Source organism: Elephas maximus, chromosome X (assembly GCF_024166365.1).
Source record: "Elephas maximus indicus isolate mEleMax1 chromosome X, mEleMax1 primary haplotype, whole genome shotgun sequence".
Classification (NCBI taxonomy): Eukaryota; Metazoa; Chordata; class Mammalia; order Proboscidea; family Elephantidae; genus Elephas; species Elephas maximus.
Genome location: NC_064846.1, coordinates 41,692,022 through 41,706,788, shown reverse-complemented (window position 1 = coordinate 41,706,788; position 14,767 = coordinate 41,692,022). Strand labels below are relative to the sequence as shown.

The 14,767-nt window shown below is 37.8% G+C and overlaps 1 protein-coding gene across 4 annotated transcripts in view; it reads left to right on the top strand.

The window, feature by feature from the left end:
- Positions 1–14,767, top strand: part of PLS3 (plastin 3) — a 93,409-nt gene that overhangs the window by 60,550 nt on the left and 18,092 nt on the right. For all 4 annotated transcript variants that reach the window (XM_049871893.1, XM_049871895.1, XM_049871894.1 and 1 more), the window contains exons 4-7: positions 4,604–4,767; positions 11,862–11,991; positions 12,502–12,634; positions 14,650–14,731. In XM_049871893.1, coding sequence (XP_049727850.1) covers positions 4,604–4,767; positions 11,862–11,991; positions 12,502–12,634; positions 14,650–14,731 — 509 coding nt within the window. The remainder of the gene's footprint in view (positions 1–4,603; positions 4,768–11,861; positions 11,992–12,501; positions 12,635–14,649; positions 14,732–14,767) is intronic.

Below are 14,767 nucleotides of genomic sequence, written 5' to 3'. Positions count from 1 at the left end.
CGCTCTCCGGGAGCAGAGCGGAAGAGTGAAGGAGACCAAAGACTCAAGGAGCAATTAGTCCAAAGGACTAATGGACCACATGCACCACAGCCTACACAACCCTAAGACCAGAAGAACTAAATGGTGCCTGGCTACCACTACCAACTGCTCTGGCTAGGATCACAACAGAGGGTCCTGGACAGAGCGGGAGGAAATTGTAGAACAAAAATTCAAACTCAAAAAATACCAAGCTTGCTGGTCTGACAAAAGACTGAAGGAACCCTCGCGACTATGGCCCTAAGACACCGTTCTGACCTGGAAATGAAGCCATTCCTGGAGACTACCTCCCAGCCAAGTGATAGACAAGCATATAAGATAAACGATAATATCTGAGAGGAATGTACTCCTTAGAACAATCAATTTTAAGATAGGAAGGCAGGGTAGATAATCAGGGCAAAAGAAAATGGGGAAACCAGGGCAGTATGGGGAGAGTGCTAACACATTGTGGGGAGTGAAACCAAAGTCATGAAACTTTTTACATACGAACTATCGAATGGGAAACTAATTTTCTCTGCAATCCTTCACCTAAAGCACAATTTTAAAAAAAATTGCTAGAATTTTCCCTCAGTGCCATGGAGATTACTTTGTTCTTTTTAGTGATTGCAGATGTTGTTGCTGGATTGATTTCTACATATAAACACGTTACTAATAAAGTGTTTGATGTATAATTTTTATAAATTCAAAGCAAAGAAAGTGAAGTTGTACCCTAGGGGAATTGAGTGCTTTGCCTCAAAGGTACTTTAAGTGATTTTTAGAAGTGTTAGATGGTTTGGGGAAGAAGTTGTAAAAGTACAGATATTGATAGACTTAAAATATAGCGTCTTAGTTTCCTAGTGCTCTTTAATGGAAATACCACAACTGGGTGGGTTTACTGAAATTTATTTTCTCACAGTTTAAGAGGCTAGAAGTTTGAATTCAGAGCACTGGTTCTAGGGGAAACCTTTCTGTCAGCTCTGGGGGAAGGTCCTTGTCTCTTCAGCTTCTGTTCCTCAATTCCTTGGCGATCTCCATGTGATGTGGCATCTATCTTCAATAGTTTGTGCCTAATCTGCTCTTTTTCTATCTCAAAAGTGGTTGGTTTAAGACAGGCCCTGAACTAATATGGTCTCATTAACATAAAGAAAATCCTATTCCCAAATGGGATTACATCCACAGGTATGAAAAAAAAGAAAAGGACTTAGAGTTCATAACACATATTTTTGGGGTACACAATTCAATCACATAGTAATCAATGTTTGGGAATCCCTGGGTGGCACAAACAGTTAAGCACTTGACTACTAACCAAAAGATTGGCAATTGAGATCCACCCAGGGCACCTTGGAAAGACAGGCCTGACGATCTGCTTCCAAAAAGTCATAGCCTTGAAAACTCTATGAAGCAGTTCTACTCTGCACACATGGGGTCACCATCAGTCGGAATCGGCTCAATGGCAACCAACAATAATCGATATTTAAGAATAATTGTTTGACTCTAAAAGAATGTTTCATTAAAACTAAATCATGCTGAATTTCATCAGACTTCAAAGTATTGGTGAAATGGTTTTGTATAGAATATTTTATATTTTAAACCCAATTTTAGTAATTAGCAAAAATTGACTACTATGGATTGTACTTAGATCACACTTAGAATGAAATCCAAAGTACATTCCACGGCCTATGACCTGTAAGACGTTATATCACGATGAGCTCCCTAACATCATCTCTCACTTTCTCCCTTGCTCTATTGCTCAAGTCATACTGGATCTCTGTTGTTCTGCAAACCAGGGCTTCAAACCAGTTCATTCTGGTTTGAACCCCTGCTGAGAATTTGTATTTCCACCCCCAGATATAATGAATCAGAGTCTACAATTTAACAAGATCCCCAGGTGATCCTTATCCATAAGAAATTTTGAGAGCCACTGCTGTACTAGTGGTTCTCAGAACTGGTCCTGAACCAGCAGCATCAGCATTGCCTGGAAACTTGTTAGAGATGCAAAATCTCAGCAGGGATTCGAACCTGAACAAACTGGTTCAAAGCCCTGCTGCAAACATACCAGACAATGCTTCTACATTATAGCCTTTGCAGCTGATGGTGTAATGGTTAAAAGCTACGACTGCTAACCAAAAGGTCTGCAATTCAAATCCACCAGGTGCTCCTTGGAAACTCTGTGGGGCAGTTCTACTCCATCCTTAGGGTTGCTATGAGTCGGAATCGACTTGAAGGCAATGGGTTTGATCCTGTACCACATTCAAGTCTTCATTCAAATATAAATAATCTGATCAAAGTGGCCTTCCTTGACCATTCAGTCTAAGTAACACCACCACCATTCATATCACACTGTAAACTAGGGTTGCTCAACCTTGTTGACATTCTAAGCCTTATAATTCTGTGTTCTGGGAGAGGGGGGTTCCTATGCATTATAGGATATTTAGCAGCATCTCTGGCTTCTACCCACTGGATGCCCTCTTCCCACCAATTGTGGCAATCAAAGATGTCTTCAGAAGGTCAGCTCAACTGGACTGGACCAAAAGCGAAGAAGTTTCTGGGATAAAATGAATGCTTCGAAGGTCAGCGGAGCAAGGGCGGGGGTTTGGGGACTATGGCTTAAGGGGACTTCTAAGTCAATTGGCAAAATAATTCTATTATGAAAACATGCTGCATCCCACTTTGAAGTGTGGCGTCTGGGGTCTTAAATGCTAACAAGCAGCCATCTAAGATGCATCAATTGGTCTCAATCCCCCTGGATCAAAGGAGAATGAAGAACACCAAGGACACAAGGTAATTATGAGCCCAAGAGACAGAAAGGACCACATGAACTAGAGACTTACATCATCCTGAGACCAGAACTAGATGGTGCCCGGCCACAACCAATGACTGCCCTGACAGGGAGCACAACAGAGAACCCCTGAGGGAGCAGGAGATCAGTGGGATGCAGACCCCAAATTCTCATAAAAAGACCAGACTTAATGGTCTGACTGAGACTAGAAGAATCCCGGCGGTCATGATCCCCAAACCTTCTGTTGGCCCAGGACAGGAACCATTCCCGAAGACAACTCATCAGACATGGAAGGGACTGGACAATGGGTTGGAGAGAGATGCCAATGAAGAGTGAGCTACTTGTATCAGGTGGACACTTGAGACTGTGTTGGCATCTCCTGTCTGGACGGGAGATGGGAGGGTAGAGAGGGTTAGAAACTGGCAAAATTGTCACGAAAGGAGAGACTGGAAGGAGGGAGCGGGCTGACTCATTAGGGGGAGTAAGTGGGAGTATGGAGTAAGGTGTATATAAGCTTATATGTGACAGACCGACTTGATTTGTAAACTTTCACTTAAAGCACAATAAAAATTACTTAAAAAAATAAATAAATAATAAAAGCTAAAAAAAAAAATTCTTCAGATGTTTCTGAATGCCCCCTAAAACCCCATTGCCTTCTAGTCCATTCTGACTCATAATTACCCTATAGAACAAAAGTAGAATGTCCCCATAGAGTTTCCTAGGCTGGAAATCTTGATGGAAGCAGACTGCCACATTTTTTTCCCTAAGGAGCAGCTGTTGGGTTCGAACCACCAACCTTTTGGTTAGCAGCCGAGAGTTTAACCACTGTGCCACCAGGGCTCCGGAAAGTCCTATAGGAGAGTCAGAATAGCCCCTAGTCTGCTATTCCTTACCTTCCTATGTTTTTTCTTCATAGCACTAATGTTATATTACATGATATATATATGCATACCTTATGTGTTGTTTTTTGTCATTAGAATGTGAGGTCCCTGAGAGCAAGACTTTCTTTTGATGGCTGTGGTTACCGTTAGTCCCAAGAATAGTCAGTACCTAGTAAGGAGTTTTTAAGCAGTGTATCAAATAGATGAACTATTCACAATACATTTTTTTAAACAGTGCTCTGCTCTATCCTTGAATCAGATTTTTTCCTGTTATGAAGATACATATGAAAATCAGTGGGAATCTAAAGAATAAAAAGCATTATTGAATATTAGTATTTGAAGTTGCTGGTGAAAGTCAAACTTTCTTCACTAAAAAAAGTATGCTAAAATGATTACAACCCTCAGGATATTGAACTTTCTCAATAAATTAATTTTTGGTCCTTGATTTTTTTTTCCCCCATTCTTAACAGTTTCAGAATCAGCACCATTCGTTTAATCGACAGATATATACTCTGTCCAAACTGCAATAACACAAAAAGAAAACAGCTATTTATAGTGTCACGTTAAACATCTACTTTATTCAGTATTGCATTTATTTTTATAAACTCTATTATTTTCTTGAAAAAAATGGCACCACAGGTAGTTGCTAAAGTTTGGGTGTGCTTTAAATATACTCAGTACTAATTCATGAAACTATTCTATACTTGACGGCACTGGGTTTGGGGATTCTATACATAATGTAAAACCTTGATCCTTCAGTTACAGTTTATGTTTCCCTTTCAAACGACCTTTGGTATCAAACAATAAGAAAGGGAATGATTGTTTAGGAGAGCTTATGAACTGAGGCACAAAATGAAGAAAAATATTCTTAATAGGTTAACTTATTTCTCCTAAATTTTTTTTTCCCTTTTTGATCATTTTTACAAAGATCTCAACAGCAATGGATTCATTTGTGACTATGAACTTCATGAGCTTTTCAAGGAGGCTAATATGCCATTACCGGGATATAAAGTGAGAGAAATTATTCAAAAACTCATGCTGGATGGTGACAGGAATAAAGATGGGAAGATAAGTTTTGACGAATTTGTTTATGTAAGTATGTTAAAATTCACCGTTATTAGAAGTAATGATTGTTCGTCTAATGGGATTTTAATTGTATTAAGTATTATTATATTAAGTTCCTAAGGATAACATGTTACTATTGTTGTTGTAACTAATAACACTTCTCTCATCGGGCCCATTAAATTTGGGGGCTTTCTTTTTTAGCCAGGGGACTATCTTAACAAAAGCATTGAGAAAAAGAACAATGACAGAAAGGAAGAAACAACACAATGCTTACCATGTGAGGCAAGCAGTCTCCTTCTGGGGCCTCATTAAAGGGCATTTTCCTAAGGTGCTAAATGACATCTTTGAAGTACTCTTTCTCCCACCCTTGGTGAGCACTGTGCTCCCAAATTTTAATGATACATCCTGACTCACAGTCTTGGAAACTTCCCGAGTTGAACTTTCTGATTAAAAATATGTGTTCTACTCTGGTAGTAGTAGTATTTAACTGTAGCATTCTCTCTAGGACGATAATTTTGATAATTAAAAGTTAGAAGCATATCTTTTTAGTTCATTGGAAGAAGCATTTAAAATTTTTGTTTTCTGCTCTACTCTCATCAAACACTCCTGAAGGTTAGGGGCTAATGTCTTATTTCTTCTACCCCCCCCCCACCCCCCAAGCACCTATTTTAGTACTTGGAGAGTATATAGGTGGCACATGGTTGCTAAAACATTTAGCTGTTAGCAGGTGAGGTCTAGATTTTCTGGACTTATTGCCATTTTCAGTCTGTATTCATTGACAGAGTATTTTAGATATATATTTTAAAACAGCTGTTGCCTGATTATTGCCTGATTACTCAATTAAGAATATCATTAAGATTTTTTTAAGTTTCTTGTTCATTTAAAGCTGAACTTGACTATATCTTATTAGGCATTCCTTACAGTATATTGTAAACTAGTAATTAGTGCCTTGTATTTATCACAAACCTAGACCTCCTGGCACTCCTGTCCTCTCTTTTCTGCTTTAGTTTTGGTCCAAGACACTTGAAATGATGTATATACTCCTTTTTTTTTTTTACCCCCATTAGTAACCACAGTTCACTATTGCAAGTGAAATTCTGATATGTTTTCTCAAATCAGAATTAAATCTTTTAGAACACAGTGGGTGTTCAAGAAGCAAATTGACTAAGTGTAATGATTGTCTACTCAGCTGACAGCATTTGTGAGGATGTTATTGTTTAAAAATACAGACTTGTGTCAAAATTATAATGGTATAGTTCTTGCCATTGTCTTTTGAAATACTGATTTTCCCCCTACCGTTTTTGTCTCCAGTTATTGCCAAAGCCTTTTGTTTTGAATTCTGTGTTGAATAGTAAGTTGCAGTTGATTTGCAGTTTGAGCACTTGCATGTCTGATGTGTAACTTGCTCCTCTTGTAACTGCATGTTTAATTGTGAATTTAAAGCAGCTGAGAGCTCTAGTTAACTATGATTGGTTGTTTTTGATATATTGCTCACCATGTTTTAATCTACTAGAAAGAACAGACCCGAAACTTTAAGATTTGCAGTGGGCCAATATTGTTAAGGACAAAATTATGAAAGTGTCTGAGGAAATTATTTTAATTTGTGGATTTTGAAACATTCCCTTATCCACACAGCTATTTATGACTTTTAAATTAGGAGGGGGCATTACCTTAGTATATTCTTAGGAAGTAAAGAGCATATATAATAATTTTGCCATCACCAGGTACTTTTTGATGAAACATTAATGAAGATGGTTTAGGTTAAAATATACTTTTTTTAGAATTGGAAGGAATCAATATGTTTACACTCTTGCATTTCTCAAATGAAAAAAGGTCAGTTCCTAAAAAAAGAAATGACTTACCCAGCATTACACAGAGGACCGGTGGCGTTTTCCACAGTTACCTCCTTGCTATTCAAGAAATTTGAAATATGACGGTCTGTAAAATAACCTGCCTGAAGTTTCAGAATGGTATGACCATGACTACACTGAAAGAAAGATGGATGGTTAATCAAATGCCCACTCCCATCTACTTTGTCATCAATGAAATATGTTATAAATTGTCAAGCAAAATATGGGTAAATCTTAGTTATCTAAGAAATAGGCACCATGTTATTCCCTCATTGTCTTAGTTATCTAGTGCTGCCATAACAGAAATAGCACAAGTGGATGGCTTTAACAAAGAGAAATTTATTCTCTCACAGTCTAGGAGGCTAGAAGTCTGAATTCAGGGTGTCAGCTCCAGGGGAAGGCTTTCTCTCTCTATTGACTCTGGGGGAAGGTCCTTGTCATCAATCTTCCCCTGGTCTAGGACCCAGGACCCAAAGGATGTGCTCCCCTCCTGGTTCTTCATTCTTGGTGGTAGGAGGTCCCCTGTTTGTCTGCTCCCTTCTCTATACCTCAAAAGAGATTGACTCAAAATACAACCTAATCTTGTAGATTGAGTCCTGCCTCATTAACATAATTATCTCTAATCCTGCCTCATTAACATCATAGAGGGAGAATTTACAACACATAGGAAAATCACATCTGATGACAAAATGGTGGACGATCACAATCAGTTATTAACATAAGAAAATAGCATGTTAGTATGTGTGTGTGTGTTTTTTTAATTGCTACTTAAGGAGTGTTCGTTGCAAAGCAGGTTACAAACAAAGTCAATTTTGTTAATTTTGGAGGAGAATATATGTAGGGCAGAAAAAAGTCCCCAAATTATATGTAAACTTCAAATTTTAAAATTTAACAGATACTGGATTTTGTTTCTTCTAAGCATTTCAAAACTAAATTACTGGGTTTTTATACTTAAAGGTAATACGATTTATCTTCTTCATCTGTAAAATACTGGCATAGTTTTCAACAGAGATGTCTGCAATAAACTCTTATTTTCACAATAAGAAACCTGCTTTTGCATGATGGTACTAAGTTGTTCACTTGTTCTAGGACTTTTCCTCATAGGATTAAGAACTTAATATAAGTCAAGCATCTAAAACAGTGCCAGTCATATAGTAAATGCTATATAGGTGTAAGTTGTTGGGGTAGTTTTTTTTTTTTAAAGCAGTTTTTTCCTATTATTACTAAGTTTAGGTCTACAACAAGTTCCAAATAAAGGAAAAAATCAAACCTGCTACTTTGGAAACAAGCTCCAAACACTGGAAGCTCATCAATATTCTTTTGCAATTCTTTCTGAAATCTTTCCTTCCTCTAAAGTCATATGCCTCTGGATTGCATTGGCTACTACTAGTCCAGTGCTGAGCTAACTCGGGGTCAAGAGGAGTTAGCTTGTTGCTGAGGGTCTTTGAGAAAAGCAATGAAAGTTTCATAAAAGGAATCTATTCCATAAAAGAAACTGAAAAAGATGTATAGAATGGGAGTGGAGATTGCCTTCTGAAAAATGCATACCAGCAGTTGGTTGGCAAATGATAAAGCAAGTCCTTCCTCAGAGAGTGAAAACAGCACCAAACAGTGAGCTCATTAGTATCACAACAGGCAGCTTTGAAAAGAGTCATTGAGGCATCTCCGGCACAGTGGACAGCCTTGTGTTATTATCTCTGATTTCAGAGATTCTTGTTAAGCCAAAGCTTATACAGGCATTCTCCGGGTTACAAACAAAATCCTTTCCTAACTGTGTCTTTAAGAATTTGTGGGTAAGTCAGAACAGGTGCATACGGTTCTTATTTAGCCTTATTGTAGTGCAAGGAAAGGCTCAAAGCCTTTTCAATGATTTAAAAGCTGCAAGCGCAGCAAGTGAAGGTGATTGGGATGAAGAATTTGTTTTCAGTAGGGGTTGGTTCAGTCATTTCAAAGTAAGGGCAAATTTACATAACACTAAAGGGCAAGGATGAGTTGTCCTTAAGTTGAACATCTGTAGCCCAGGGATTTACTGTACTCAAATAGCTTTACCATCCACTGGAGAAGTTTCTTAAATAGAAAATAAAAATTAAAATTCAAGTCCTCATGTAGTAAACTAATTTAATGGATACAAAAATCTTCAATGACCTACTGTGCCTTTTGTTTTGTTTTTGTTTTTTAGTCTAAGGAACAACAGAAAATACTATGAAATTAAAATTTTGAACTTGGCTGCCAGTAATTTATTTTAACAATATTTACAACATCAAAAGAAATAAAAATTAAAAGAACAATATTTAGAACCTAAAGGTCGTAATTTTTGTAAGACAATTGAAAATTGACAAATTTAATTACAGCTCTGCCTGTCATTCCCAAGCGTCAGGAGTTTTAGTAGAGCTATGCAAGTAATTACATTAGGATATTATACAGCAGAGGCATTCTTTTTTCATTTGAATTCTTTCTTTTCCATGATGTATACAAATTTGAATTTGTCAGCTGAAGTCGTGATAGTTGAAACAACCTAGTTTTTAGAAGCAAATGATCCGTGAGGGAAATGTAGACATAATTCAGAAAAAAGTAACTTATTTCTCATAAGGCAATAACATTTTAGAATTTTATGTCATTCCAGTGATTTATGTATGGTATGTCAGTCCTGAGGAAATGCCCACCTTCCAGATTTTAATTTTACTAGAGAATGTTTTACTAAATGAAGTAGAGTTCAGAATGAAATAGACAAGTAAATACTGCTTTTCCACTGAGCAGATATATTGTCATCAAAGGAGGAGCGATGGGAACACAATGTATCACAGTTAAGGCTTTGCTGCTTTCCCAGGTGACCATTTTGTTATGTAGTCTTGTCTTGGAAATTAAGGTAAATTTAGTGAAATTAAAGCTGGACTCAGAAAAAAAAAGAGCGGGAGAAAAAATGTAGAACAAAATTCAAATTCAGAAGGAAAAAAAGAGAGACCAGGCTTGCTGGTCTGACAGAGACTGGAGGAACCCCGAGTTTATGGCCGCTGGGCACCCTTTCCACTCAGTACTGAAGTCACTCCTGAGGTTTACCCTTTAGCCAAGGATTAGACAGGTCTGTAGGGCCAACAATAACACATGTGAGGGTTGTGCTTCATAGTCCAGTCACGTATAAGAGACGAATGGGCACAGCAGCCCAAAAGCAAAGACGAGAAAGCAGGAAGGGACAGGAAAACTGGAGGAATGGAACCAGAATCTGGAATGGAGAAGGGGAGAGGGTTGGCACACCGTGGGGTTGGCAACCAGTGTCACAAAACAATTAGTGTATTAACTCATCAATGAGAAACGAATTTGCTCTGTTAACTTTTACCTAAGCACAATAAAAAAGAAATAAGGCGGGACTGAGAAAATACGATTGTGAGTACAAATAAATGTTAACTTGAAAATGACCTGAAGTGCAGGAGTCAGTTCCATCCTTTTGCGGTTTAACTGGAGCCAGTGTAGTGGTCACGGAGGAGGAAGGGTGAGTTCATCACCTGTGTGTAATAGTTAGCGTAGCCAGCATGTATGTGTGTGTCTGCATGTGTGTACATATACAGACACACATGCATATCCATTCTAGGTTTCTGCCTCTGAAATTACAAGTATAGCCTGAAAGCACAGCTATGGAAATGGAGCAAGCTTGATTTTTAGAACTTACTAGTAGTAAGTAGAACTTACTACTTACTATTTTTCTAAATCAAATTGTGTTTCTATAAGTCTGAGGGAAGTCAGGATTTAGAAAAAGCACCAGAAAAGGATGACTTTGACAGGGCCTCTAAAAGCACAGACGGCAGCTTTTTACCGATTACAAAAAGGCACCTTTCAGGAAAGACTAAATAGAAAAAGGTACTCCTTTCAGCCTGTCACAGTCATGTGCAAGACATAAGGCTTGGCTAGTGTAGCATAGGCTGGATGTCAGCTCCTCCTCGTGCCTGCTCTGAGAGATAGAACCTGACTGCTGTATACTGTGGCCCTGCTGTATGTACCTCAGACATTGGCTGCATCCTTCTGAGGTGTTGGTGTATGTGTGTGTGTGTGTGTGTGTCTATTTGTCAATAATGCTAAAGGCCTTTGAATTATTTTGCATTTGTTCATGAGTTCAGCAACTTCAGGGTCATAAGTTTCTTTCGATAAACCTGCTTAAATGGTCTTCTAAACATCATTTGAGGAGCTCTGGTGGTCCAATGGTTACGTGCTCCAGTGCTAACAGAAAGGTTGGTGGTTCAAACCCACTTCGTGGCTCCAGGGAAGAAGGCCCTGGCAATCTGCTCTCATAATGATTACAGACTAGAAAACCCAATGGGACAGTTCTACTCTGTCACTTGGGGTTGCTATGAGTCGAAAATCGACTTGACAGCACCTAGCAATAACACGAACAAATACCATTTGAAGAAATTTTTTAAAAGTTGCTACATCTTACCCTTGATTCACTGGCAGTAGCTAATTTAGCCATTCCAGTTGCCACAAAGACTGTACACATTGGTAGAGCAGGAGCAAATTTGGAGTTAGGTAAATTCCAGTATTCAGGAAATAAATAGACCTTTAGAATGTCCATTCCTTCAATTGAGTGGTTATACTAGAATGTGGGATTAGCTTTGTTACAACCTACTCTTATACAGTGAGAATGTACAAATTAATTTTATTAACTATATTCTTTATTGTGAAGAGAAGCTGGACTTCATAAACAGCCAAACAAGACAATCACTGAAAAGCCTCTTTTCTTGCGTTTATTCTTATAGTCATCTGTGGCTGCCAACTTGACACATTTTTTCCCCTTATTTTTCTATAACTTTTTATGTAATGCACTCTTACTGAGCTACCGCATTATACCACAGAAGAGCTTTTTGGTTGAGTCATACATTTTTATCTTTCTTTGCACTAAGAATTGTGGTTAAAGAAAGGAGATTCTTCAGCCTTTTCTCTCTAGGAAAAGAACAAAGCCTTCTTGGTTCGTAGAAAATTAACAGATTTACCTGTGCCTTTAAACCACACTAGCTTTTGGCTTAAAACGGGTTCTATGCATGTAGCACTTCATGTTTTTGACAAGCGTGTACAATTGACTTTGTGGTGCTTCATTTTCAGTAGCAGTATTGTGGTAGTTGTTTAGCATTTCAAAACGTCAAGACCCATTTTTCACATCTTCTAAACACTCATCGCCTATGAGAAAAAAATGTAGGTGATCAGAGTATAAAAGAAGATGAGTATGCCTATTGTTATGCCTGATTTAAAATTAATTGTGAATCAACAAAATTTTTGAATTGATAGATTTTCCAAGAGGTAAAAAGCAGTGATATTGCCAAAACCTTCCGCAAAGCGATCAACAGGAAAGAAGGGATTTGTGCTCTGGGAGGAACTTCAGAGTTGTCCAGTGAAGGAACACAGCATTCTTATTCAGGTAATTGTTTTGCATGCGTTAGATTGGCACAATGCACTAAATAGGGTGGATGCTATAATGTCAAGGAGGGGCTCTAGAAAAACATTTCTCCCTAATTAAGAATACAGTAAAATTCCTTCGTAACTTGTATTTGGGCTTGGGACTAATAATACTTGCCCTAAAGGCATTGTAGATACTCCTGTATAGCTTTGTTAGCTTGTAGGAGAGAGGCTACAGATAAGTGTTGTGATAAGCTTTATTACAGTGGAGTCCTATAGTAATATAAATAAAAATTTTAAAGAATTTTATAACGGCTTCTTCAAGGATCAGTTAACCATGCTCTATTATTTTGGTGAATTTTGTAATTCTTAATGGCTACTCTTTTACACTCAAGTGTCTGGATTTCCAAAGAGGATACCCACACGTTTGTGACACTTCACTTTCAGCACTGCTGTAGAACTATCTAGGTTTTGGAGTCAAATATGTAATCTAGAGTATAAACTAATTTCTTGTCATTCTGCCAAATTTTAGAGGAAGAAAAATATGCTTTTGTTAACTGGATAAACAAAGCTTTGGAAAATGATCCTGACTGTAGACATGTTATACCAATGAACCCAAATACTGATGACCTGTTCAAAGCTGTTGGTGATGGAATTGTGCTTTGGTAAGAGGTTAACTTCTTTTATAGCCAAATTTCCCAAAATAGTCATCCACATATTTGCTATATCAGTTTCGGGATGCTGAATAGCTAAACCTCATGAAACAATTTGGATTGCAACATGCCCAGGCTCTCTCTGCCTATTACATTTTATTTCTACGTCTGTGTGTGAAAGTGCCATCAAAAGATGAAGCTAAAACTCTCTTGATTAGATGGGGAATTTCTTAATAGCAAAGCTCTCTGTTGCCAATTTTTTCTCATCACAGAGTATCAGAATAGTAAGACTGTTGAATTTAAGTGTGTCAGTATTTATTTAATCTAGAGTATAAACCAAACCTGTTGCCGTTAGAGTCAAGCTGTTGGTAGACTCCAGCTGCCGACCTTTTCATTAGCAGCTGAGCTCTTAGCCACTGTGCCACCATGGTGCCTTCCAAAAGGGGGGGAGGGCAGGAAATCTCACTCTCTAATTATCTGTTTACTAAAACGCTTTTTGCTACTGCTGCCCTGGAGCCAGAAACCCTGGTGGCGTAGTGATTAAGAGCTAAAGAGCTACGGCTGCTAACCAAAAGGTCGGCAGTTCAAATCCACCAGGCGCTCCTTGGAAACCCTGTGGGGCAGTTCTGCTCTGGGTCCTATAAGGTCACTATGAGTCAGAATCAGACTCGACAGTAATGGGTTTGGTTTTTGGGTTTGCCCTAGAGCCAAGTGTTATGGCAGATATAAGATTATCAACAGTATGTCAGTTGATGTTTTTATTTATAGGGTCAGTATAGCACAAGAATTAGGAGCATGCTCCATAATCAGTCCACCTGGGTTCATATTCAGGCTGTGCCACTCAATGGCTATTCAACTGTCATCAAAGATATGTAACCCTTTCAGTTCCCACATCGCTTCTGATTACTATTTTATTGTATTTACCTCACAAAGCTGTTGTGAGCATAAAGTTACTACATATAAAGTGCTTAAAACACCAAAACCCGTTGCTATCAAGTCATTTCCGACAGATAGCAACCCTGTAGGATGGACTAGAGCTGCCCCAAAGGGTTTCCAGGGAGTGGCTGGTGGATTCGAACTGCTGGTCTTTTGATTAGCAGCCTGAACTCTTAACCAGTGTGCCACCAGGGCTTCATAAAGTGCTTGAACAGTGCAATATATGTTTTCAGATGACAATGTGCAATGTATAAAATTATACTTTGTTTTAGCCAAGAGATTTTGGTTGTTTGGAAAGCTGATTTGAAAAATGTAAGACACTCTTTTTCATCCGTTTATAGGCACTTAAAGACATAGTTTTCCATATATTTTAATAGAGAGATAATCATATGGTACTATATATTTAGTAATTTTGCATAGAAAGAAACATGGTTTCCCTACACAGAATAAAATTCATTAGGGCAGTATTATACATGAATAACTAGAATGTCAGAGACTAACTCCGAATTTTACCAAATGTGGTTTTTCCTAATAGGGTCACAGACTGTAGCATAACTGAAATAACTTTCCTTGCTCTCACTGCTGTATCACCAGCCCCAAATAGAGTGTCTGGCTTGTCGTTTTGGCACTCAGTAAATATTTGGTGAATGAAAGAATCTCGTGCTCAACTGATTTTATCTCTTCATGGATAAATGGAAATTTGTAATTGCGCATTATATTATCTAGAAGAGATTCAGGTTTTCAATGTAGAATTTTGTCTTTTTAAAGTATTTATTCAATAAAGGTAATTTTTTTAATATCCACATTATTTATTCTCAAAGAGAATGTAGAAAATATGAAAAAAAATGTTTTTCAATGAGAAAATATGCCCTGCTTCCCTAATCAGGGATATCCAACTATTTTAAACATTTTAGTCTTTTTTCAAAATGTGTGTTTTTCACGTGTGATAAACATGAAAAAAAAAAGGAGGTCATATATTGCATCTATTTTTTGCCAATTACATGAGAGACTCGTTACAATTCTTAAAGTATTTGTGAATACTTACAGACTGTCAAAGCAAATTTAATCATTACCATTCTTTTTTGTTTCAGTAAAATGATTAACCTTTCAGTTCCTGATACAATTGATGAAAGAGCAATCAACAAGAAGAAACTCACACCCTTTATCATTCAGGTATGGTTCTTTTCTCCTCTCCCTCCCTTGAAACTA